Source organism: Schistocerca gregaria, chromosome 2 (assembly GCF_023897955.1).
Source record: "Schistocerca gregaria isolate iqSchGreg1 chromosome 2, iqSchGreg1.2, whole genome shotgun sequence".
Taxonomy (NCBI): Eukaryota; Metazoa; Arthropoda; class Insecta; order Orthoptera; family Acrididae; genus Schistocerca; species Schistocerca gregaria.
In genome coordinates this window covers 501373809-501400123 of record NC_064921.1, presented here as the reverse complement: position 1 = coordinate 501400123, position 26315 = coordinate 501373809, and the positions used below count along the sequence as shown (strand labels likewise).

Below are 26315 nucleotides of genomic sequence, written 5' to 3'. Positions count from 1 at the left end.
ACGTAATTCGGCTGTTAAGTATAACCTCCACCCATACCAATTCGCACGGAGTATCTACTTCGACTTCACTACAAGATAAACCACTACTGACAGACACAAACACTCCACCACCAATTCTGCCTAATCTATCTTTCCTGAACACCGTCTGAGACTTCGTAAAAATTTCTGCAGAACTTATTTCAGGCTTTAGCCAGCTTTCTGTACCTATAACGATATCAGCTTCTGTGCTTTCTATTAGCGCTTGAAGCTCAGGGACTTTTCCAGCGCAACTACAACAATTTACAACTATAATTCCGACTGTTCCTTGATCCAAGCACGTCCTGTAATTGCCAAGCACCCTTTGACATTGCAGCCCATCCCGCACTTTCCCGAGGCCTTCTAACCTAAAAAACCGCCCAGTCCACGCCACACAGCCTCCGCTACCCGTGTAGCCGCCAGCTGAGTGTAGTGAACTCCTGACCTGTCTTGTGGCTTAGCAGCGGTAGTTCATTCGCGTCTAATCACCAACATTTGACTTGGACAGCTCTGCAAGTGTTGAAATACGGCTTTGTCCCTCAAGTGACGATCGACGACTAAAGCATGCTTGAAGTTACTGAGCTCTCCTGACCGACCCATTTTACAGTTACTGCTTGTCTACACGTAACACAATGCTCCCTGCCTCCTATTTCCAGGGTGAGGGGAGGGGGATGCGTCTCGTGATATCTAGTGGTCAGTTCCACGTTACGTAGGCGTGTCTGGATGCTCATCATCAGATAGTACAGAGACAATTGAAAGTTGCACTAATTCAATGCGAAAGTGTCTTGGAAATTATCAGACTTGAATACGGATGTTGCACGACGGACACTGAAAGTTTAATCTTTAACTCGTGTTTGTGAATGTCAGGTTGGTATCTGCGAAACATGTAAAATTTGTTTTGAAATCGAGGCATGTAAATCTCAGTGAATGGGAAATTAACATAAAATTAACCATCTGACTTTCTGATAAAACTGCTTGAAAACTGACACGGTAGCGCTTTACTGAAGTCTTCTACTAGTAATAAGCCGCTGAAATGATATATTATTTTCACAAATACGTTCTGACAACCACTGTACCTTATAGTGGACATGAATTTTGATGGCAATTAAATTTATTGGCCTATCTGTGCGCACTGAATGCTCGTCTGCTCTGCAACTTGTTGCTACTAGGTATAATGCTGTGACTGACAAAAATCAATTTTAATTTATGTAATTGCGAGGTGTAATGCAAGATGGTATCTTACAAATTTTCATAAAATGCTTCTCAATACACAACTCGCGTTGTGCAGTGCGAGGGCGCAAACGAAGTCATAAAAGTAAAAATGAAAATGGGGAACAGATTTTAGTGACTAAAAACGGAAATACCTGGTGGCTAGGGCCTTCCGTCGGGTAGACCGTTCGCCTGGTGCATGTCTTTCGAGTTGACTCCGCTTCGGCGACTTGCGCGTCGATGGAAATGAAATGCTGATGATGATAAGCACAACTCAACACCCAGTCCCTGACCGGGGAAAATCTCCGATCCAGTCGGCAATCGAACCAGGGACGTTAGGTATGACATTCCGTCGCGATGACTACTCCGCTACTAGGGGCGGACATCTCAGTGACTGATGAATGAGAACAAAGACTTCAAGTTTAACTTTGCATCTTTAAGACATGACAACAATACACATTTTCATAAAGTTCTCTCATCTAAACAAGTTAGCAAAAATATTTCCTAATAACGTCCCTATGTAAAATGTCTTCCTTCACACTTGTTTCAACTATAAGATAACACCACAATTTTCATTACAAAATTTCTACAGCAAACTTCGAGCAAATGCAATCCTCTAACAATAAGGAACTTCACAGTTACAAATAAAAAAATGGATTCCCTTAAAAGATGGCTTCTATCATTCTTCCATTAATATAAGCTCGTTTGCTTAAAATCTTTCTTCAAAAAATATTATTACAAAAATTCTTTTTTAAATAACACTGCCTCTACTTCACGGTAGGCCAGCTTCCATTCTTTTAAATCCAAATATAGCCAGACTGCCAAACACACACGCTGCTACTCTCTTTAAATGAAGTAACCTGTCTGACCAACATCTATGGTCTCAAACAGAGTCTTACAAAGATTATATCGATATTACGGAAGTTGAGTATGTTAATCAAATTCGGAACTTCATCCACACATATGGTAAAAACTTTCTGCGAATCGCCATGACGAATAGAACAACCCCCTTTCAACCCTGAGCATCATGGATAACCACCTTCTCAAAATTTCCAGGACTCCGGTCTCCGTTATGATACAAGAAACCTATTACTCCCCCTAATATAAATTCTGCGAAATTTTATCCACAATGGGATTGTATAATACGGTACCGGTCGTCATTCTCTCTTTATCCTTTATATAATCGGCGAGGGGGCGGCAGTTTGGGAAGGAGGCTAAAGGGTCCACAGACTGAACCAAGACTTCCTTAAAGAAAAGGAAAAAAGAAACCTAGCGGATAGAAACTGTGTGCTCGACCGAGATTCGAACTCGGGACCTTTGCCTTTCGCGGGCAAGTGCCCCACCATCTATGCTACCCAAGAACTACTCACACCCGGTCCTCACAGCTTTACTTCTGCAAGTATCTCGTCTCCTACTTTCCAAACTTTACAGAATCTCTCCCGCGAAAGGCAAAGGTCCCGAGTTCGAGTCTCGGTCGGGCACACAGTTTTAATCTACTAGGAACTTTCATATCTGCGCACACTCTGCTGCAGAGTGAAAATCTCATTCAAGAAACCTAGCGATTAATTTGAAGCAACAACTGAATGTGTACCGAAGTGGGACACTTCCGTAAAGCGACCACTGTAGAGAAAAGAGGATAGGGTCCCATTAGATACAGTATGGAATAAGATTAATATCTGTGAACGAGAAGAAATGAAAGCTCAGTGCGCCGTGTTTGACGCTGCAGATGTGGCGGTGAGCGGCGGCGGCGGGGGCGGAACGAGCTGCGCCATGTTCGCGAGCGGCGGCTCTGCATCCGGGGGCGGCAGCACGTCGGGCAGCGGCAGCGCCGCCAGCAGTGGGGGCGTCTTCGACAGCGGCGTGGCGTCGTTCGCGCAGGCGGCGGCCGCGGCGGCGGCGGCGGCGGCGGCCCACCAGCACCAGCAGGCGGCGCCGCAGCAGCCGCAGCAGCACCAGCAGCCCGTGTACGTGCCCTCCAGTCGGCCCGTGCTGCCCCACCACCACCACCACCACCACCACGCGCAGTACGCGCCCACTGCCGCCACAGGTACGAAGCCGAGTACCGCGCACTCTACACCGAGGCAGCAAGCCGCACTAGCCTCAGGTGTTTCGGTAGTTGTAGCATCATCTGCAGTTGCGACCTTTTCCACCGTCGCTCGATAAAGAATACCTAGTGATTATTTTAACACTGTTATGCTTCGTACTTTTACTCATCCTCTTTAATGGCGCGAGAGCTGCACAAAAGTAGATCTGATTCCACTGCTCTCGAAGTTCTGTCTACTGACAACGATAAAAACAGATCAGACGCTTTCTAATGTATCATTCCTCTCCGCGTTGGCGCACTGTACTGTCGGATATTGTGGGCCCAGGGCCAGCTTCCGTCATCCAGGGGAGAAGACTCTGCCCAGCCTTGGAGATCATGGGTCATTCTTTGTGAAATCCTTTTCAGTGGCTTTTTATCGGGACTTGCTAAGTTGACTCAAGAACTTGTGGTCTTTCCAGAACCTGTCGGAAAGAAGCATCTGAAAAGTCTTGGCAGGAAGCAGCATCTTTCAGAGAAAATGAAATGAGCGTTTGGCGTCATTGGCCTGGAGGCCCCTTGCGGGGCAGGTCCGACGCCACATTGGGCACATTGGGCGACCTGCGGGCCGGATGGGGATGAAATGATGATGAAGACAGCACAACAACCAGTCCCTGAGCAGAGAAAATCCCCGACGCAGCCGGGAATCGAACCCGAGCCCGTAAGACGGCAACATGTCACGCTGACCACTCAGTTATCGGCGCCGACGCATCTTTCAGAGAAGTTCTGCTAGTGGCGCTAAGGAATTATAGACATCGACTGGGAGTGGGCATTGATCAAATCAATGCGGATAGTTGAAAATTTGTGCCGGACCGAAGTTAGAACCCAGGTCTCCCGCTTACTAGGCAGATGCCCTGACCATTAACCCATCCGAACACAGTGGTCATCGCATATGCACGAACTATCCTAGCACGCCTCCTGTCAGACTCAAATTCTCAACTTATACACACTCATAATTGGCGAAATGCCGCGAGAAATGATGGTAATGTACTGTGTTATGGATAAGTTGCGAATTTGGTTCTGAAGGGAGGAGTTCTAGTGTAGTCCGTGCAGTTGGGACGAACACTGGGGTCGGGATGCCTTGGTGGTCAGAGAATCTCCCTAGTAAGGACCAGACTCGCGTTAGGATCACGGTCTGTCACAAATTTTCAGCTTTAATCAATGTCCACTTGCTGCCAATGTCTGTAATTCCTTTGCGACTAAATTCATGGCTGCCCTGTATCGAAATGGTGTCAGTTCTTACGGACATGTCCAAAAGAACAAACACATTACATATCTGTTAGCGGAAGTAAAATTTAAACTGTGAAAGAATCTGCATTCTGCATTGAAGGATGACTGGCTGAAAGGCTTGACTATCGAAACAGTTTTGTGTGAAGCGGTTTGGAGGTCTAAACTACCTGAACAAAAGTATCCGGATACCCTTATTTGATGCATAATTGGCCAAGACATGTCACGAGAGACGGATCCGCCAGTATAAAAGTTGGTTGAGAGTGTTGTGTTGCCGGCACTCCAGCAGAACCGGTCGGTCAAGAGAGCTCAGTGATGTCGAACGCGGACTATTCGTTCTACATCTACATGGATACTCCGCAACTCACACTTAGGTGCCTGTCAGAGGGTTCATCGAACCGCATTCACAATAATTCACTGGAATTACAATCTCGAACAGCGCGCAGAATAAACGAACACTCTGTCTTTCCGTTTATTGTCATGATCGTTTCTTCCTATGTAGGTCGGCGTCAACAAAATATTTTCGCATTCGGAGGAGAATGTTGGTGACTGAAATTTTGTGAGAAGATTCTGCCGCAACACAAAATGTATCATGTCACTCACAATCTCTCTCCTATTTTGCGACGATACAAAATGTGCTGCTGTTATTTGAACTTCCTCGATGTACTTCGTTAATCTTATCTGGTGAGGGTCCCAGAGCGCGCAGCAGTACTCCAAATGAGGACTGACAGGCGTAGTGTAGGTAGTCTCTTCAGTAGAACTGTTGCATCTTCTAAGTGTTCTGCCAATAAAACTCGGTTTTCGTTTGCCTTTTTCACAACATTTTCTATGTGTTCTTTCCAATTTAACTTGTTCGTAATTGTAATTCCTAGGTATTGAGATGATTTTACGGCCTTTAGATTTGATTGATTTACCGTGTCACCGAAGTTAAGAAGAAAGGCAAGTCTTCCACCCCAGATGGTATACCAATCAGGTTCCTTTCAGAGTATGCAGACACAGTAGCGCCTTTCTTATACAACCGCTCGCTTGACGAAAGGTCAGTTCCTAAAGACTGAAAAGTAGTACAGGTCACACCAGTATTCAAGAAAGGAAATGGGAGTAACCCATTGAATTACAGACCCATATCACTGACCTCAATTTGCAGTAGGACTTTGGAGCATATACTGTACTTGAACATTATGAATTACCTTGAAGAAAATGACTTCTTGTTACATAACCAACACGGATTCCGAAAATATCAGTCTTGTGCAACACAGCTAGCTCTTTATTCCCATGAAGTAATGAGTGCTGTCGACAAGAGATCTCAGATCGATTCCATATTCGTAGATTTCCAGAAGTCTTTTGATACCGTGCATATGGAATATCGTCTCAGTTGTGTGACTGGATTCGTGATTTCCTTTCAGAGAGGTCACAGTTCGTAGTGAGAGACGGTAAATCATCGATTAGAACAGAAGTTATATCTGGCGTTCCGCAAGGTAGTGTCATAGGCCCTCTGCTGTTCCTGATTTACATAAATGATCGAGGTAAATAATCTGAGCAGCCCCCTTAGATTGTTGTAATTTACCGTCTAGTAAAATCATCAGACGATCAATTCCAATTACAAAATGGTCTAGAGAGAATATCTGTATGGTGCGAAAAGTGGCAATTGGCACTAAACAAAGAAAAGTGCGAGGTCATCCACATGTGTACTAAAAGAAATCCGATAAATTTTGGGTATACGATAAATCGCACAACATCTAAGGACTGTCAATTCGACTAAATACCTAGGAATTACAATTACGAGCAACTTAAATTTGAAAGACCACATAGATAATATTGTGGGGAAGGCGAAACAAAGACTGCGCTTTGTTGGCAGAACACTTAGAAGATGCGACAAACCAACTAAGAGACAGTCTACATTACACTTGTCCGTCCTCTGCCGGAATATTGCTGCGCGGTGTGGGATCCTTAGCTGGGAGCATTGACGGAGGACATCGAAAAAATGCAAAGGAGGGCAGCCCGTTTCGTGTAATAGCATAATAAGGGTGAGAGTGTCACTGATATGATACGCGAGTTGAGGTGGCAGTCACTGAAACAAAGGTGGTTTTCTTCGCGGCGAGATATATTTACGAAATTACAATCACCAACTTTATCTTCCGAATGCGAAAATATTTTGTTGACACCCACCTACGCAGGGAGAAATGATCATCATAATAAAATAAGAGAAATCAGAGCTCGAACGGAAATATTTAAGTGTTCCTTTTTTCCCACGCACCATTCGATAGTGGAATGGTAGAGAAGTAGAATGAAAATGGTTCGATGAACGCACTGCCAGGCACTTAAGTCTGAATTGCAGAGTAACCAGCAGATGTAGCAGTTTGACGGATACTTTTTAGCACTTATGTTGTTGATCTCACTTTTTATTGTTTAGACTCAATTGCCAATTTTCGAACCATACAGATATCTTTTGTAAATCGTTTTTCAATTTGTTTTGATCTTCTGATGGCTTTAATGGACGATAAACGACAGCGCCATCTGCAAACAACCTAAGAAGGCTGCTCAGATTGTCTCCTATATCGTTTATGTAGAGAAGGACCAGCAGAGAACCTAGTAAAAAATTCATGAGAGACATTTCAATCCTCCAAGAGTTGGCCAAGTCGACTGTTGTTGATCTGACTGTGAAGTGAAAAAGCTTAGAAAAAACCAAAGATAAATCAAGACCCAGACGGACATCGTGTACATACTCTTCGACAGGGACTGAGGAGCATTACGGAGGGTGGTTGTATAAGTTCGCATGAAATCAAAGGAATAAATCACTCGTGAGTCCCAAAGTGCTACCAGCAGTCGAGGTAGAACAATGGCTGTGCCCAGAGAGTTAAAAAGAACGCGGTATAATGGTCGAGCAGGTGCTCCGAAGCCATACATTTCTGCAGCCAGCGCTGAGCGATGCTTGATGTGGTGCAAAGAGCGACGCTATTGCACAGTGGATGACATGAATCACGCCATACCCAGTAGCAATCCTATGGAAGGGTTTGGGCTTCGCTAATTCCTAGAACGTTATGTGTCACAAAATGTATTGCCAACACTGAAGTACGGAGGTTGTGGAGTTACAGTACGGGGCGTTTTTCGTAGTTAGGATGTGGTTACCCTATTGTGTGCTGTGTGTAGAAGAGGAAAAGTTCGGGGAAGACGATTGTTTGTATTATCATGAAACGCACTATGTCATAAAGCAGCACCTATGAAGTAATGGTTCGTGGACAGTAACATTCCTGGAATGGAATGGCTTGTACAGAATTCCGACCTCAACCAAATGGAATGCCTTTGGACTGAGTTGAAACGTCGACATCGCAGCAGACCCCAGCGTCCAACATTGCTGTTTTCTCTAGTTCTCCTGAGGCAGAACGGTTTGCGATTCCTCCACAGACATTAAGACCACTCATTGAAAGCGTCCGCAGCAGAACTGAAATTGACATAAGGGCGTCGGTCGAAGACATTATTAGCTGTCTGGGTACTTTTCATCACGTAGTGTAAGTTGTCGGCCGAAAACCATCGCAGTAGTAAGAGGCATTTAATGTACTGTCTGGAGTGGAGGTGACGTTTTAAAGTGCCTCCGTTCTGTCATTTCTGAAGTCGGGAGTTAGTGGCCCTTTGTGGTAAATCAAGTAATTTTCAAACGCTGGAGGACAGCAAGAATCGAAAGTGTATTCCCGTGCGCGGGAGTAATATTCTGCCTTATTATTTTCCAATTTTACAGGCGAGTATTATGGTTTAGTGAGTGTGCACGTTTTCTATTGGTAAGAGGGTCCGTAATAGATTGTAGAGCCATTACATAGCTGTAGATTTGAATGTGTCTTTTGACTAATGACTTGGATCTGTTTTCCCGTTTTGTCTTTGCGGATATTATCGGAGCAGTTGGTAGGAAGCACCTAGTGGTTGCCGTCGGATCTCTTAATTTTTTCTGAAAGTATATAGACTGCTGCAGGGAATTTTCTGCACGCTGTGTATATCGCCTGAGCATTAACGTTGTATACATTTCGGTACTGGAGATGGTCTTCCTTCGTCTCCAAGGTGCGCTAATTCCCACCGTGCAAAACTGAACTCCTAAATGTGTTCATTGTCTATCCAAAGCAGCCTTTCTTAACAATACCGCTAGAGCACAATTTCGAAGTATGACAAACAGACGCCCTATATCTCAAAATGCCTGTACTTATTAATATTTCTTGTGAGTAGAATAGAAGCTGTTTTAGATATTCCACACATACCGTGTTGGAGCTTATTATTATGGACGTTCGAATAAATTAGCGATTGCTGAACACAGTCCTAAAAATAAGTATTAAAGTGTCTGCTGACGACAAAATATTGTCTCAAGAAGCTAATGACTAGATTTCTGGAATGAACGAGAAAGCAGAAACCAGAATATCCAACAACTTCAACCTGTGGAGTTATTTCATCCTTAAGAAGCGAGCGCTTAATGTGAAGATGCTTAAAAGAAATTGTGAAGCTGTTTGAATACCGCCGGCACCCATTAGCGTGAGATCTGGCTGTACCGTGATGTCCTGGTATGTGGCAGTCAATTATACAGAGGCTATCAGTTATGAAAGAGTAATTCGTAAAGTAATTTTCATTCGATCGTTACGGAAACTATGACTGACATTTGTTTCGACTTTCTACTAATCTAACTATTAAAAAATACAACAGTAAGCTATTTCGCAACATAATTTTCTGTGACATTAAGACACCTGTTGTAGCGATGGACGATGTAACGGATGCCCCCTTCGTAGAAGTGTCCAGACAGCGACTTTAACAGTTACTCGACGGCATCTGAAATTACTCTTCTTTTGCAGAACACTGCGACGACAGATGTTGGTCTTTGTTTTCCATGTCTGGAGAGGCAATAGAGACAGGTGGCCGAACGGAAGGATGTGTGGACACAGTTAAATAACTCCCATATTAAACATGTCTAGACTTTACGAAATTTTGTGACACAGTCTGCAGGAGCTTTATTGCGCAGTAAAAACACATCAGGCGACCCGTGCGAAATTATTGCGCTTTTATAGGTTTAAATAATGACAGTATTTGGAACGAGCATAGTTGTGGGAGTAAACAGAAAACATCTTTAAAAATGAACCGAATAATGTGAAATAATAGTCATGAATTTATGATACATCCTTGTCTATATATTTTCACGTGTCCAAAATATGTGTTTTGCGTTCGGAATGTTTGTCCCGGTTTGTACGACGGACAGAGATTAGGGACTGTCAGTAGGATCACATAACGTATAACTTTAGTTTGACAAACAGTATCACTTACATTCATCAGGTATTTCTAATAAGATAATATGCAAAGAGAGTCTCTAATTCGCGATTAATAAGTTAGGGTCGAAAACATAGGTACGAACCTGAGCGTTAGTGATGCCCTTTTGCCTACGATAGTTAAAAATGTACTTTATATTGAAATTTTACAGAAATAGTGTTAGCGCAAAACCAGCATGCAACATAATAAGCCGGCTAAAAATCCTTTCCTACGAAACCCCTTTCATCCCGAAACTATTAGTATGTTTTGAGAAATAATAGAGAACGAGTCAATTCTTTTAAATTGCCGTTTCTAGATTTTTAATGTTTCATTATATATTGTTAAGTTTTGAAGCTTGTTACTACTTTAAGAGTTTAACCTCTAAGATTATAAAACACTATTACCCTCCCCCCCCCCCTTTTAATGCTTTAAAGCATTCGCCATTGTATGAATTCTGGGTCATAAGTAAACGAGGTATGACTAACTGTGATACATATTTCGTAGTAACATGGATCTCCTCATAGCGGAACGGAATAATTAAAGACGGAGTGGGGGCCTAAAACAAGCTAAACCAAGACAAAACTGAAACCATTTTCCGTATAACAGATTTCATGTAGCTATACATTACAGACGTAATTCGTGCAGTTCACATGTGTATAAGCAGTCGGTATCCTACAACGCCTAATAAACTGAAAACATCTGGCCTAATGTGATAGCAAAATATCGAAGGCTCTGTCACTACAACCACGTGCCTTGGAGCTCTCCTGCAACATGAACTCATCTGGCTTGCTGTAATATTCATTTAAAACCTATGAGAAAGTTCCATCACTGCTGAATCTAAACGAAAACTAATTCCTAACACATAAGGGAATTTCAATAAGTTCAGAGGAGAGAAAAATAATTTCGTAGGAATTCCAGATTATATACAAGGAGTAATGGGTATAGGTGCAGACGTCTGCATATTCGGTACGTACAGACACACGTCAGTGGGTTGGTCGATTTTTCTTTGCCTCGAATAGTTCTCCTACAAACACATCATATAATTTACTGCGTGATGCTCTTAAATGCACCGATGAACGGACCATGGTTGTCAGTACACATTAACCCTTGTGTGTCACAGGGTCCACACTTCGCCTTATTACCTGCTGCCCAGGGAGAAAGAAGCATTAACAGCTTGCTTTTACCACATGTACTTGGAGGTACTAATCAATCTAAAACCATGCGACTTGTAATAACTATAATTATTTGCTGCAGATTGTATAAATACTGATGTGACGTTGTTCAGTACACTGTCTTCAGTCACTATTAGCAATATCTGCACTTACATGTGTCCCAGAAATGTTGCGACAGACTTTGTAGTGGGTTTCTTGAGAAACAAGTCGAGGTAGAAACGTCGTCTGGAAACGTCATCCAAGGATGCTAAGGTGTCGAAGTGATAGGCGTCAGCGCCTACCACTAGGCTACCCCTTCGGCACCAAATGTGACTTTGTACGCTGACACACTCTACTGGGAACGTCTCGCTTTGTTGTTTGCCTTCAGTGATAGCGACTGATTGCAACGTTCGCCAGTGGAGAAGATGGAGCTAGGTAGTGCGTACGCAGGCCTTGATTTCTACGAAAACAATCGTCTGTTGCCTTGTCAGATGACGGTTTCGGACATGGGTTTCAGTCTCCAGTTTATTTTTCACCCGTATACCGGAAGACATTGGAGATTTTAGAGAGCTGCAGAAGAAAAATAAACTGGGGATGTTAAACTGTGCTGGAAGACGTCATACACTGAGGAAAGAGAGAATCGCATCCATAGGAGACAAGGCCTGTCCACACAGCAACTACCTCTGTCTGGCTATCGTGGCAATCAGTCGCGATCACTGAATAACAAACAACAATGCCAGACGTTCCACCTATAATCATTCAGTGTACAAAGTTACATTTGCAGCTGAAGGGGTGACGAAGTGGCAGGCGCCGGTGACCGTGACTACGACGCTCTGTGGCGTCGTTGGGCGACGATTCTGTACACAGGTTCCTATCTTAGGTTTGTTCCTCAGGACACCCTCTACAACCCCTCGAAGTTGCAGCAACAGAAAGTGAATACAATACAAAATCTCACATCATCCCAGCAAGTGTCCTTAAGTGGACCGTATGATTTTATATGAACCTACATTTACAAAGAGGAAGAAAAGTCATCCTTTCATTTATATTAATACCCATAATACTATTTAACGAGAAGCAATTAGATAAGGTCTGTTGTTTCTTCTTCTCTTATGCTGGTATCTTATAAGTCTTTCTTGACGTCATGAATTCTTGATCTTATCGATACTTCTTTGGCGAAGGTAGTTGAAGGTATAACAGGTAAATCTGTCCTATACAAACGAACAAATAATATCAGTAACTTCTTTCTGATTTTTCTGTTATATTTCCTATGTTCTGGTATATTTCAACATTTAAATTAAATTATTCTGAGAGTGTGATCGCATCATGATGTGGTAAAACTACCGACGTTTCGGCTACTATTGCAGGCAGCCAACTAGTGACTATTGATGTAAGAACACAATTGGGCTCTTATACCTCCAGTTAAAACTGTCTGGACATTTTGGCATACGGTTTATTGATTGAATGATGAGATCAAGATGGGGGGACATGCTTATCACTAGAGATATTATATGTCGATTTTCATTGACTGTCATCGGTGAATTAGATCGATGATTGACGAACTACTGATTACGTCCTAGCCTGTCATTTCTGAGACCTGTGACGCGTTGCTATTGTTTTAACGTGGGTCTGGTCCAGAAACGGGCGGCACAAGTAATCACCCTGTAGGCTATCTCCATTTGTTGCTGAAACGTCTGTAATTTAAATGCAACATGACCAGGTTACACAACGAGATGAAATTTGTTGCAGTGGACTCCAGATGCAAAAGCCTGTGCTCAGATATTACAACCTTGTTTGCCAAGTCTCAGGAGTCTATTGCTCTTAGAAGCTCCAATATTTTCGATATAATTTTTAATTATAATATTTCCAGTTCATCTAATTTATGACTCAATACCAGGCATTTCCTTTCACGTGGACTTTCTTGTCACCTGTTATTGTAGTAATTTATTTTAAGGGAAGTTTGCAGGGCCTATGTGGTCACTGCTAAATAAGTCAAGTTTATGTACATTTGTTTCTGGAATTAATAGAGTTAAAAATCTAACATTTTTGCAGGTTGCTTACCTATGCTATTATTGTCTACTGTTGCAGTATTAAGAGATAAGGAACAAAAGACCCGGTGAAATAGTGTTTAGTAAATTATTCTATTTTTTATAAGAAATATTTGTACATGTAGCCTCCTGGATTCATAGCGTTCTAATCATGATTTTGCTTCAAATTTTCATGTAAGAGTTTTTTTGTATATAGACACATAAAGTATAAAACAAGTCACTTTAAAAAAATCGCGTCTAAAATGTTAAGTACTCACTCATATTTTCAAATAAAGACTCAGAAGCACCCAGCAGCTTTGTCAGCACCATCTTCTTTCTTTGATGCTCTCCTTTTCTAAAAGCTTCTTCCTTCTGGTTCACTTTGCTTCCTTGGGTGTGAACTCTGCTGCACGCTGTGCCTCTGTTTGTCAACTTAGATAATTTCAACCGCTTTACAGCACGACAGCCTGAGGTGATGTTCATTTATTTATTTTATTTTATTTTGCGTATGGCAATACAGCGACAATATTTTATATAAGTACAACAATATGTAAACGAAATGTATAAAACAAAACAATGTGTAAATAGTACATGTGTAAAAAACAAGCAATAGCACAAAAGGATAAAGTACAAACACTCAAGACAAAATAACTACACGTTAAAAGCTTGGTAAGCCTGACTAGAAACTCATTCATATATTTAAAGCTCAATATCTAGATTGCACAGCCAATCCAAAGCAGAGGGTTTCACATATATAACCTCAGAGACAGGTACGGCGTATCTTCTTAAGCGGCATTCCTCAATAATATGGCGGACGTTCTGTTCTGCTGCTCCACAGTCACAGGCTGTTGAGTCGCATAGACCCCACTTGTATGCTTTGCATCTTGCATGGACCGTTCTGCTACGGTTTAATTTAGTCCACGTACATCTCTTCAGGTCAAATCCCGGTAATTCCAGAGTAGGATCTTGGATAACTTGTTAATTAATTCCAGAATCATTCCAAAAATGCAGCCAATGAGCTCTCACGACCACGCACAGCGACAAAACAAGAAAGAGGTGATGTTAAGATGGTGCACAACTCTTATTCTCCCTATTTTCCCCAATTAAATGTTAATACAGCGTCACCAACTCCCCATTTCAGTGTATTTAACACTAAAAACAAAGTTTTAGTTACTCGCGTCCAGATAATGTTATTGAAAGATCTATTGGGATGCTGAGTTCGCCCATGTAAACACTTTTGGGGGAAGTCAGGATGGGCTAGGTCCTTATAAATTGTCTTGATAACTTCCACAACAGCTTCGAGAATAACATTGTTTTTTTTTTTCAAAACACACTCCTGAAATTTCAGCATACAGGAATCTGCACCACGATTCAGGTTCAGGTGGGCAAAGTGAATGTACCGGTTTTCTGTCAGTTGACAGTTTGTGGTATATGAGATGCAGATTGCTGTATTCAGACTTCCTAAAGCATTTCCGTTATTTCTGGTGGCCATTCCATAACAGTTGATCTAATGTTTTATTAGTCATTTGACCCCACAGTGGCGTGTCATCTGACAGTGTCGTGCCGCGAGGAGATTGTTTTAATTTTTTTGCCGGCCGGGATGGCCGAGCGGTTCTAAGCGCTACAGTCTGGAACCGCGCGACCGCTACAGTCGCAGGTTCGAATCCTGCCTCGGGCATGGATGTGTGTGATGTCCTTAGGTTAGTTAGGTTTAAGTAGTTCTAAGTTCTAGGGGACTGATGACCTCAGAAGTTAAGTCCCATAGTGCTCAGAGTCAGTTTCAATTTTTTGAAGCTCGTTTCCATCCTCTTTTGAACATGTCCAACGCATTTCAGTTTCGTTACCTCGCCGCGCGGGATTAGCCGAGCGGTCTCAGGCGCTGCTGTCATAGACTGTGCGGCTGGTCCCGGCGGAGGTTCGAGTCCTCCCTCGGGGATGAGTGTGTGTGTTTGTCCTTAGGATAATTTAGGTTAAGCAGTGTGTATGCTTAGGGACTGATGACCATAGCAGTTAAGTCCCATAAGATTTCACACACATATTTTTCGATACCTCCATTTTTTCATATGAATTTGATTCAACTTAACACTTATTGGTTTTAGAATCACGTAGTTTTGAAGATAGCAACATCAATGAGATGCACGTTTTTAGGTTCTATAGGGATACACAAGTAATGCAGTAAAATTAAAAATAAAATACTTACTAACGCCACACAGATATAAATTATATACTATTTTATGAAGGAGTGAAGAATATTGCCGGATTTATTTTGTGAAGTCTCGAAACTTCAGTTCTTTGTCTGATAAGGATGTTAGATAAACATATTATGTTAGAAATATGCATAATCGTAACACATATATTTTTCCCAACTTGAGGATGTTTGTAAGGCACTTTCTTGAATTATTCGTATCATAAATATCATTATGATTATGTCAGTTATTTTCATTTCTTTACCTTGTAGAACGGGGATCTCTTTAGTATTACCTCTTCGGATTCCTTCGCACAGCCAAACGCAAAACATTAGATAACATTGTTGTTACTGCAAGTGACCAATGTAGCCGTCGCTTTGAAACTTCACATCGCTTTTGCACACGGGGTTTGATGTTTTCGGAAATAGTATCGGAAGAATTCGCTTCCACATAAGGTGTAGTTAATGGAAGCAGAGTGCAGTGATGGAGCTTTTGGCGTGCGGCAGGGGGCGCGCACGCGCTGGTGGGCGGCGGGGGCGGCTGGGCGGCGCCGGTGTCGGCGGACGGCTACATGGCGCCGTCGCAGCACCACGGGCACGCCTTCTACCCGCAGGGCCCCGCCGTCGTCATGTCGTCGTGGCGCGCCTACGACGGCGCCGCCTCCTTCCAGCGCGCCTCGCCCTACGGTAAGCCCCCGCAGCCTGCAGCCCGCAGCTCGCCTCTGCCTAGAGCGGTCGCCACGCGGACCGTGCATTCCAACGTGGGCGTTGAGCGCGCCGAGTTCAACGTGCTGGGTAACACTCAGAAACGATTCGGCCCGCACGAAAGGAAATTCATAGGAGTGAGGTCGAGAAAAGGTGGTGGCCAGTCCAATAGTTCGGGAAAACATCGTTTAAATGTTTTCTGAAATCGACGACAAAGTGTGGTGAGGCTCGGTTATGGTGGAATCTTGCTGTTAGCGAGGTGTTCTCAAACTTTTCCGTAGACTTCACGGAGAAAGATACACTAATTTTCTCCACCGTGCGTGTTAGGTGGAAGATACGCCCCAAACAGATGGTTATTAACAGTACCATCTCACAAATTTATCGTGCTTCTCTGTTGATAGTGGATCTCACGAGTTACATTTAGATTTATCGACTCCCAGGAATGGGAGTCCTGTCAGTTAGTAAAACACACGTTGTAAAGTCAGAGATGTTGACAGCTTTGAGCAGATATTGTTCACAGAATTCCGCGTAATGGGAAAAGCTGATACGTACTGTACCTCCTGATACTTGACTGGATGCATGCCTGTCTAGAGTAGGACATTACACACAGTGGCATTGAAGGTATTTCAACCCTTGGATATGGATCGTGAGCTGGTCCTGGGCTCTCATCAGTTCACTGTAACACAGTTCTCACAAACTAGCAGTTTACACACTGAGACATCTGCCAATTTCTCGTTGGTATGATCTGAGTGATCATCTTTCATGAAAAATTATGACATCATTTGGTAAGCTATTCCTGGAAATTCTTCTGCACACAGATGCCATGCTTTTCGACTACTGCATCGTGCTTTCCCACAAATGAGATGCATGTTCGCTAACACAGCTAGAATGTAATGAGCAACCAAGAACATTAAACATCACGAGAAAATTCCATGGAAACGCAACATAACATAAACAACAATAAAGTAACTGCTAACAGCAACGAAAAATAAGCGTTCCTAGCAGTACGATGTGTTGTAGATTTCATTCCAGTGTCAAGCTGTTGCATATGAACCAATAAAAACAATTCTGAACGTTGACTTAAGCGAAGACCAGCGTTAAAACTTTCAAGGGCCTCTAGCAGGGACAACGGTACACCTGTGACATTTGTGCCATACAACTGAAATGTTCCTTCCTACCTCCTCTAACAGGTCTACAAATCTGTGTTCATAGTTTTCTTACACCATGTATACAGGGTGCAAATTTTAAGTTGACAAACCAAAGCAACTCGAAAAATAAGCATCACACGAAAAAAAGTGTAGAAGAAATGTGTAGAATCCACTTTGTCGAGCTGCTGCTGGTGCTGGTGCTAAAGTTAGCCCTCCACCCCAGCCCCCTGCGGGTGGGGAGGGAGGCAACTTTAAAATTTCATTTTTTTATTGTAGAATCAGATTCTACATAAAAACTACGTACATCTTGTCGTATACAGTTGTTTTGATTCTTGGTAGTTGGCGCTGTAATTCAAGTAAATCCATGTTCCCATTTTTGCGTGGAAAATGGTTACGAACAAAAAAATTACTTATTTACTTCGTAAATTTTGATTCGCTAAAACTAAAACTCTCCCTCTCTCCCCATATGGTGGGGTTTGAGAGAGAAGAATTGGAGTATTACAAATGTTGACCCACATATTAATTTTTTCTGCAGATTCGGATAATTTTTGTTTGTTTCGTGGTCATGAAGCCACACAACTTTTAATTATCAAGCAAATCATCTAACTAGCTAACTAGCTAACTAAACATGTGAACTCATTAACTAACAGAGTAAACAAAATATAAGGCTAACTGAGGAAAAGACTAACCCTCTCACTAACTAAAGACCAACGAATTCCCGTTTAAGATTTGGTGGTCCTGAATAGGAATGATTGGTTTCGTTTTATTGTTGATTATTTGCAAATACTTGCAAGTAAATGAATTTCGGGTGGCTTCTTTCTAGTAAGTTCCCTCGTCTCTCACTTTCGGCCTTCTTGTTGTCCGTAGATCCCTTGCATCTCACCGTTTTATGAAGTCAAATGTTCAAAGTGATGACCTCCAACTTAGATGCACTTACTGACTCGTGCTGTAGATCCCTGCACACATCTTGATAACATGTCTGGTGTAATTGCAGCGCAAGCATCTCTTATTCTTTGCATCATCTTTTCGCGATTGGTAGGCGTTTCCTGATAAACGATATCTTTTAGATAACCCCATCAGAGAAAATCTGGCGAGGTAAGGTCAGGTGATCTAGCTGGCCATTTCACAGGACCTGCCCTGCCGATACAGCGACCATGGTAAAGTCGATCTAGTACATCGCGCGCTACTAATGAATAATGCGCTGGACAACCATCATGTTGAAACCACATGTTTTGTCGAAGTGTGATACTCAGGTCTTCAAATAGATCTGGCAGTTCATTTTCATGTAGGTTTCGATATTCGTTGCCATTCAAATTACCTTCGATACAACATGGACCGATCAGTTTATCGCCAATTATACCACACCAAACATCAACTAACTAAAGTCACTGATGGTTGACTTCTCGAATCCAGTGTGGGTTCTGTTCACTCCAATAATGCATGTTACGCCGATTAACTTCGCCATAGTTTGTGAATGTACGGAGAAAAGTCCTCTGGCATATAAGTTTTGGTTTGTTTGCATCCGCTGAACTGCCCAGTGACAAAACATTAGATGGTTTTGGAAGTCATCGCCATGTAGTTCCTGATGCATGGGTACATAGTATGGATGAAATTTGTGGAGCTTCAGGATTTTACAAACACTCATGTGTGAAGTTCCTGATGGCCTTGATATTTCTCTTGTGCTCGCATGTGTATTATGATCCACAGCAGCTACGACTTCCCCGTGGTTGTTGTCTCCACAAACAGTGGCTGTACGGGTCTTTTTTTCTTTTTGTTCACACTATCTTCCGCAGTAAATTATTTAATAACTTGAACAAAGCAGGACAGTGATCGTACTTGGCCAGGGAAATGCTGCTCATAAAGCGCGTCTGCATCGTCAAAATTTCTTCCACTTTCTCCATAAATGTACACCACCTCAACTTTTTTTCCACAGAAAGATAATTCATAAGGACATATGCCACCTATTAACCTCAAGAGAGGAAAGATAAGAGGCGTCGAGAAATGCACGGTTAGAATTTCTATAAGCGAGAAGCGGCCCTCTCGGCGTAATTCCGCCTAGCAATACTAACTCCGCGTCCAACGCTACTGGTAGCGAGCAAAAGCCGCGAATGCAGTCACACAAGGTAACCAAACATGTCGCCCAAAAGACAATCGTTATACATGACGTATGAATGCTCAGATGGGTAAAAGATACAGTGCGTTTATTACATTAATGCTTATAATTTCGAAAGGCGTGTGTTACTACGAGAAAGGGCGCATTTCTCGTCCCTGCGCTACCTATTGGCGGCTCTCCGAAACTTTACGCCGCTCATCAGCAAGGGCTGCAAAAGAGCATCGATTATCGATCAGGACTGAGTGGGATATCGATTATCGTACATAATTCTAAAAATGTAAACGATGTAACAGCCGCCATATTCCGAAATAAAATAAAGGTGTGAATAATGTGATTTAAGTCAATAAATTTATGAATGTGGTTTTCTACATTTTCACCCTAAACTAAATGACTCAAATTAAGCAAGCACCCCAGTTGTGAGACTTCTCGAGAAACAAGAGTGATTACTCCGAATTTAATAAAAAATCAGATTCGTGAGTCAGTTATTTAGTTAATGAGTTCACTCGTTAACAAGTAGGATGTTTGGTTGGTTAGTTAGCTAGTCAGATGATTTGTTTGTTAATTAAAAGTTGTGTGGCCTCATGCCCACGAAACAAACAAAACTTATCCAAATCTTCGGAAAAAAATTAATATGTGGCTCAACATTTCCAAAACTCTAATTCCTCTCTCTCAAACCCCACCCTATGGGGAGAGAAGGAGAGTTTTAGTTTCAGCGAATCAAAATTTACGATGTAAATAAGTATTTTTTATTTATCCGTAACCATTTTCCACGCAAAATGAGAACATGGATTTTCTTGAATTACAGCACCAACTACCAAGAAACAAAACGAACGTTTAAGATATAATGTACGTAGTGTTTTATGTAGAATCTAACTCTGCAATAACAAATGGGGGTTCCCGTTTGAAATTTTAAACTTGTCTCCCGCCCCACCCCCAGGGCGCTGGGGTGGCGGGCTAACTTTGGCACCAGAAGATGTCCCCCTCGAAAATAATCAACTTTGGATTCTACTCATTTATTTGTGTGAAGCTTATTTTTCGAGTTATTCTGGTTTACCTACTTAAGATTTACACCCTGTATAAATGCCACATTCAGGGGGTCCGAGAAACGTTGCGACAAATTTCGAGGGGATGTAGAGTATACCTAAAAGAACAAATCGAGAAAAGGAACCCTTGTCTGCAAACGTCATCCGACGATGCTACAGAATGTCGAAGTTACATGTACCAAGGCATGCCAGTAGGCCTCACCTTAGGCAGCAAAATGTGACTTTGCACTCTGACGGACTGTATGTGGAACGTGTCACAACGTTGTTTGTTACTCAGTGATTGAGAATGATTGCCACGATCGCCAGTGTAAAAGAAGGCGTTAACTGCTGCGTAGACAGGCCTTACCTCCCATGAATGCGATGCACTGTTGCCTGGGTGAATGATGGTTTCGGACACTGATTTCCATCCGCAGTTTATTTTTCTTATGGAATCCTCTGAAACCTCCAGTGTTTTCCGGTATATAGGATAAAACTAAACTGCAGATGGGAAACCCGAGTCCGAAACCGTCATCCACTCAGGCAACAACGCATCGCATTCATCGGAGACAAGGCCTGTATACGCAGCAGTTAGCAGCATCTTCTCCATTGGCGATCGTGGCAATGAGTCGCGATCACTGAATAAGAAACAGCATTATAAGACGTTCCGCGTGCGAAGTCGCGTTTGCTGCCGAAGGGATAGCCTAGTGGCAGATGCTGACGCCAGTAAATTCGATGCTCTGTATTGTCGTTTGACGTCGTTTCTAGACACTGATTCCTATCTCGACTTGTCCTTCAAGACACTCTCTATACCCCCTCGAAATTTGTCACACCGTGTCCGGGGCGCGCTGTATATAAATGACCGTTTCATCTGAATTATCAGCTGGGCGGTTTCTCTTCTAAACGCTGAAGTTGAGTTAGTCCGGATTTCCAACGCGTAGTCGTTCCATAATACACTAAAGCGCCAAAGAAACTGGTATAGGCACACGTATTCAAATACAAAGATTTGGAAACACGCAGAATATGGCGCTGCGGTCGGCAACGCCTATATAAGACAACATGTGTCTGGCGCATATGTTAGATAGGTTACTGCTGCTAAAATGCACAGTTTATCAAGATTTAAGTGAGTTTGAACGTGGCGTTATAGTCGGCTCACGAGCGATGGGACACAGCATCTCCGAGGTAGCGAAGAAGTGGGGATATTCCCGTACGACCATCTCACAAGTGTGCCGTGATTATCAGGAACCCGGTAAAAAATCAAATCTCCCACATCACCGCGGCCGGAAAAAGACCCTGCAAGAACGCGACCAACGACGACTCAAGAGAATCGTTCAACATGACAGACGTGCAACTCTTCCGCAGACTACAGCAGATTTCAGTGCTGAGCCATCAATAAGTGTCTGCGTGCGAACCATTAAACGAAACATCATCGATATGGGCTTTCGGAGCCGAAGGCCCACTCGTGTACCTTTGATGACTGCCCGACACAAAGGTTTACGCTTTACCTGGGCCCGTCAACACCGACATTGGAGTGTTGATGACTGGAAACATGTTGCTTGGTGTGACGGGTCTCGTTTCACATTGTATGGAGCGGATGAACGTGTACGGGTATGGAGACAACCTCATGAATCCATGGACCCTGCATTTCTAGATACGACTCTGATGACAGGTGACACGTACGTAAGCATCCTGTTTATCACCTGCATCCATTAATGTCCATTGTGCATTCCGACGAACTTGGCTAATTGCAGCAGGACAATGCGATATCCCATGCGTCCAGAATTGCTACCGTGTGGCTCCAGGAACACTCTCTTGAGTTTAAACACTTCCGCTGGCCACCAAACTCCTCAGACATGAACATCATTGAGCATATCTGGGATGCCTTGCAACTTGCTGTTCAGAAGAGGTCTGCACGCCCCCCCCCCTCCCCCACCACCCACCCCCACCCCTCGCACAGCCCTGCATAATCCATGGTGTCAGTTCACACCAGCACTACTTCAGACATTAGTCGAGTCCATGCCAAGACGTGTTGTGGCACTTCTGTGTGCTCGCGTGGGACCTACACGATTTTAGGCAGGTGTACCAGTTACTTTGGCTCTTCATTGTATTTAGGATATTTTGCCGCTACCTTGCCACAGCGTTTGCGCTTAAAAGCGGGTCGCTTCGTCTTACAAGAAAGCAGGATTAATAACGCTGTCACAGTTCCATCTTATGCTTAGAAAAGCACCGTTATGACTCCTTTCAAATCGCCAAAGTTGATTCGATATCTTGTAGTGTCTCTGGTATCTGCACAACGCAAGTCAGGAACGTCGATGTTCCCACTGAGTGCTTTATCAACGTCTGTCTCCTTGTGGCTCATCTATGCTAGCAGAAGATATCAAAACAGCGAAACGGATGCGATCTCGGAAGAAACTGGTTCGTTTATCGGTGGTAGAAAAAGTTTTCATCTTAAGAGCGTCACGTGGAAGATGGCCTGACTGGGCCAGAGTAACCCGTACTGGCGTATGGGGCGAGACACACCAGACAATTATCCTCTTGTCGCGAAGAAGAGTTTAGAGCGACGGCCTCAATACTGCTTATCGGAAGAAACCGACGTCTTGCTGGCTTCGTACTTACACGTCAACGATGCAAATAAGACCTCGTACTAGTCGCCAACGTTATCATCTGTAACGAGCGTTTAGGAATATAACATTCAACTCACATGTTGCCAAAAGGAGCTATTAACGTATGTGACTGAAAATCTCTTCATTTTAGAATCTGCTGGTGATATGATGCCCTTCCCCTTTAACGTGGTACACGTTAAGATTAATATTTGTTGCGAGTTAAAACCATTCGCCGGACCGTGTTCCGATCTCTGATCCCTGCCTTGAGCTCTTATCTGCACAAGCCAAGCGAGCCTCGCTGGCTGGTTCAAAGCTTCCAAATGTCGACTGAATGACTCCCATTCGGCTGCGGGGGTAATACTTCTACAAGGGCGATGAAAATTCACAAAAAATCAGGTATATACGAAGTTACTTGAAACTCATGTCCAAATTTCTATATTCGACACACTAGTAGAAGCATCACCACAAGTTTCAGAGAGTTCACGCAGGTATTTTCACAACCTGAATCTACATGTTCCACATACAGATTCCCAAAACAGCCATTCCGCAAACAGCATAGAGCAGCATCTTGAGATTGCTAACAAAGGCATATAAAAATTGACTTTCCTGAAGAAATATTTTTGACAGCGCACTTACAGCATCAGACTACCTTCTGAGTGATCAGACTGAAATTATAAACAAATTTTTCTTACAGAATGCCCAAGATTTGCTAACGCATCACAGCGGCCATTTTGTTGATTGCGGAAGGTGCTACTCAAGTGATTTTTTGTTTGTGACTCAAAGCGATGCACCAAGGTTTGGTCAAATACGACGATATGTGACAAAAAGACCTCTCGCTTCGCGTCAAGCTGCTCCAAGAGCTCCGGCGAAATGGCTATTCTTTGAACGTTGCGGTATATTGTGAGCTGTCGTGGAACGAATCTGGAGTACACCTTTGAAATTCCATGCGTCTCATTGCACACCGCTTCCGATGCTCACCGATAGCTAGAGAGACAATTGTCTAGTTGTGATACACCGGTCTCCATGAATAATGGCATCAGCGCCAATCAGCATGTTGGGAGCAGTGGGTGTGATAGGACGTCACAAACCTGGCCGGCTATGGAGCTCAGCTTCTGTGCTGCCTGCCGCTTTTAACGCTCTTTATCCATCCCCGAACACTATTATCAACTGGATCGTTACCATATATTGTGCAAAATGCTTCTGGGTGTTCACCATGGTTTCTTTACTCGTAACCAAGAATTCAGTCTCACAGCTTTACGTAGACGCAATTTTGATGCTCTACCATCAGTTGAAATTTTTCTCAAGTTAGCACACATCCAAAAAAGAATATTAAATTTGAAGCTCTTAACTGGACATAGGGTGTTACAGTGTCTTTGTATCAAATGTGTGAGGATGATAGATCACGTCACAAGGATCTACGTTTGTTATAGACAAAATCGCTTACGCTTCCTGGTCACACAAGAATTACTTGTTTTTATTGAATTCGCCATCCTTGGGACGATGAGGTTTCATAGCAGGGTCTCGCTTCCTGGTCACACAAGAATTACTTGTTTTTATTGAATTCGCCATCCTTGGGACGATGAGGTTTCATAGCAGGGTCTATTTGTCAGGTATGCTGTATCTGCGTACTACCTTCCCTAGTAAACTCATATCGTGATTTTCGGCTTACCCGCTTGCAGGAGGAGCAGATGAATGGATTACGGGCAACACACATTGCATACGAATGCCGCAAGTGCTTACGCCCTAGTGACTCTCAGGGGTATAATCAATAATAAAGAAACGAAGCGTCGCCGTGAAGCGTCAGAGAACATTTTGTCTCTAGTAGAAGTTGATCGCCCTGATGTGATCTGTCACCCATAGACATTAGATACAAAAGCTTCGCAACACCTTGTATCTTAACGGCCGCAAATAAATTGAGTCATTACTTACTGAACGTATCGTGATGAAAAAGACAGCTGTAGGCGTGTGATAAATATTTATTTATGAACCAAGTAGATTTATGGTATTACGGCCACATTTTTAGGGATACATATTTGTTTCATAACTTAATTCAGGTGATAACCAGCAGGCGAACCAGCTCTCTCTCACCAATTGTAAAAAAAACTGTTCAAACATCAAGATGTCGGTGGTCAAGTTAAATTACAGCAGAATACAGGAAACATCATAGCGATAAAGGAAACTATCGTCGTGATGCCATGAGGCACACAGTGATCGCTTAGATTGCGAGGTTGACTACCGACCGCTTGACGGATGAACATTTTTATTACTAGCGTACAGAGAATGTTGGGATGTCTACTGGTTATCGCTTGAACTAACTTACGAAATAAATATGTGTCCCTAAAGATGTGGCTCTAAGCCATGAAACTAGATGGTTCATAAATATTTGTCATACAGATGGAGTGGTCATTTTCATCCCGATACTATTTTACAGTTACGGATGCTGACATACAAAATTTTCTGAATTTATTGAACGACTTTCGTAGTAGTCTCGCAGCATAGCGGGAACACCTGTGCTGAATTAGGAAGGTCTGGAGAAGAACTAGTGACCAGATACAGCTTTGAGTCTGAGGTGATTCATGGGCGTACAGCCTGCAAAGCATTGGGATCGCGGTTGGGAACACAGTTTTACCACAAATCCGGAAGTCCCTTTCTACCCAACCCATGATCCTATTGTGTCCCTAAACCGAGTACTTGTGCAGCAGTGGTGTAGCGACTGATTTTCCATGATGTGTGTGTGTGTGTGTGTGTGAAATGTTCCTGACGCGTTAGTTGGCACACTGAGAGAAGCCGCCACGTGCGCTTTGGTGTTGCAGACAGCGCGATGGAGTTCCACTTCGGCGAGGGCCGCGAGTGCGTCAACTGCGGCGCCATCTCGACGCCGCTGTGGCGGCGCGACGGCACGGGCCACTACCTGTGCAACGCGTGCGGCCTCTACCACAAGATGAACGGCATGAACCGGCCGCTGGTGAAGCCCTCCAAGCGCCTGGTCAGTACCTCACTTCTGGCTCACCAAGCACCACCACACTACGGACTCTCTTCTATGTTCCCTTATAGAACACTTTCTTGGTTTTGACTTAAAACTGGTAGGACGACTATACGCCTTTACTGCAGCCTCTAACGGCCGGGATGGGTCTTTTGGGAAGCCAACTGAAAGTCCTTCTGTCCGTGCCTCCGAGCTTCTGTGGTGTCGCGAGAAATCCTATTCGCGGCCACAATCAGAATCCACTTTTAGCGATGTGCGGCGCGTGAGAAAAATTACAGCACGTTCTGCTCCACAGATTTTAACCTGAAACTTGTATTTGCGGATCTCGAATAATTATCTGCACTGCCACACTACCAAGGGTAAGGTAAATTGTCCATTTACTAGAGTTGACAGTGAGCACTAGGAATTTAAATTTATCCATATTATATGGAATTGTTTGAGGTCTGCAACTGTACTATTATAAACTTATGAAACAACAATTTTCATATTCAGTATCGTTTTTACTAGCATTTATTAGCAAGTCGCGTTTCGGCAGCACTATCAGGTGCATTACAGTTACATGCACCTTAATCTGAAGTTTGT

The 26315-nt window shown here is 43.2% G+C and overlaps 1 protein-coding gene across 1 annotated transcript in view; it reads left to right on the top strand.

The window, feature by feature from the left end:
* LOC126328409 (GATA-binding factor A-like) overlaps positions 1 to 26315 on the top strand; it is a 298660-nt gene that overhangs the window by 234398 nt on the left and 37947 nt on the right. Inside the window, exons 2-4 of the mRNA XM_049996032.1 lie at positions 2951 to 3271; positions 15670 to 15849; positions 25564 to 25736. Of these exons, the coding sequence (XP_049851989.1) occupies positions 2951 to 3271; positions 15670 to 15849; positions 25564 to 25736 (674 nt within the window). The remainder of the gene's footprint in view (positions 1 to 2950; positions 3272 to 15669; positions 15850 to 25563; positions 25737 to 26315) is intronic.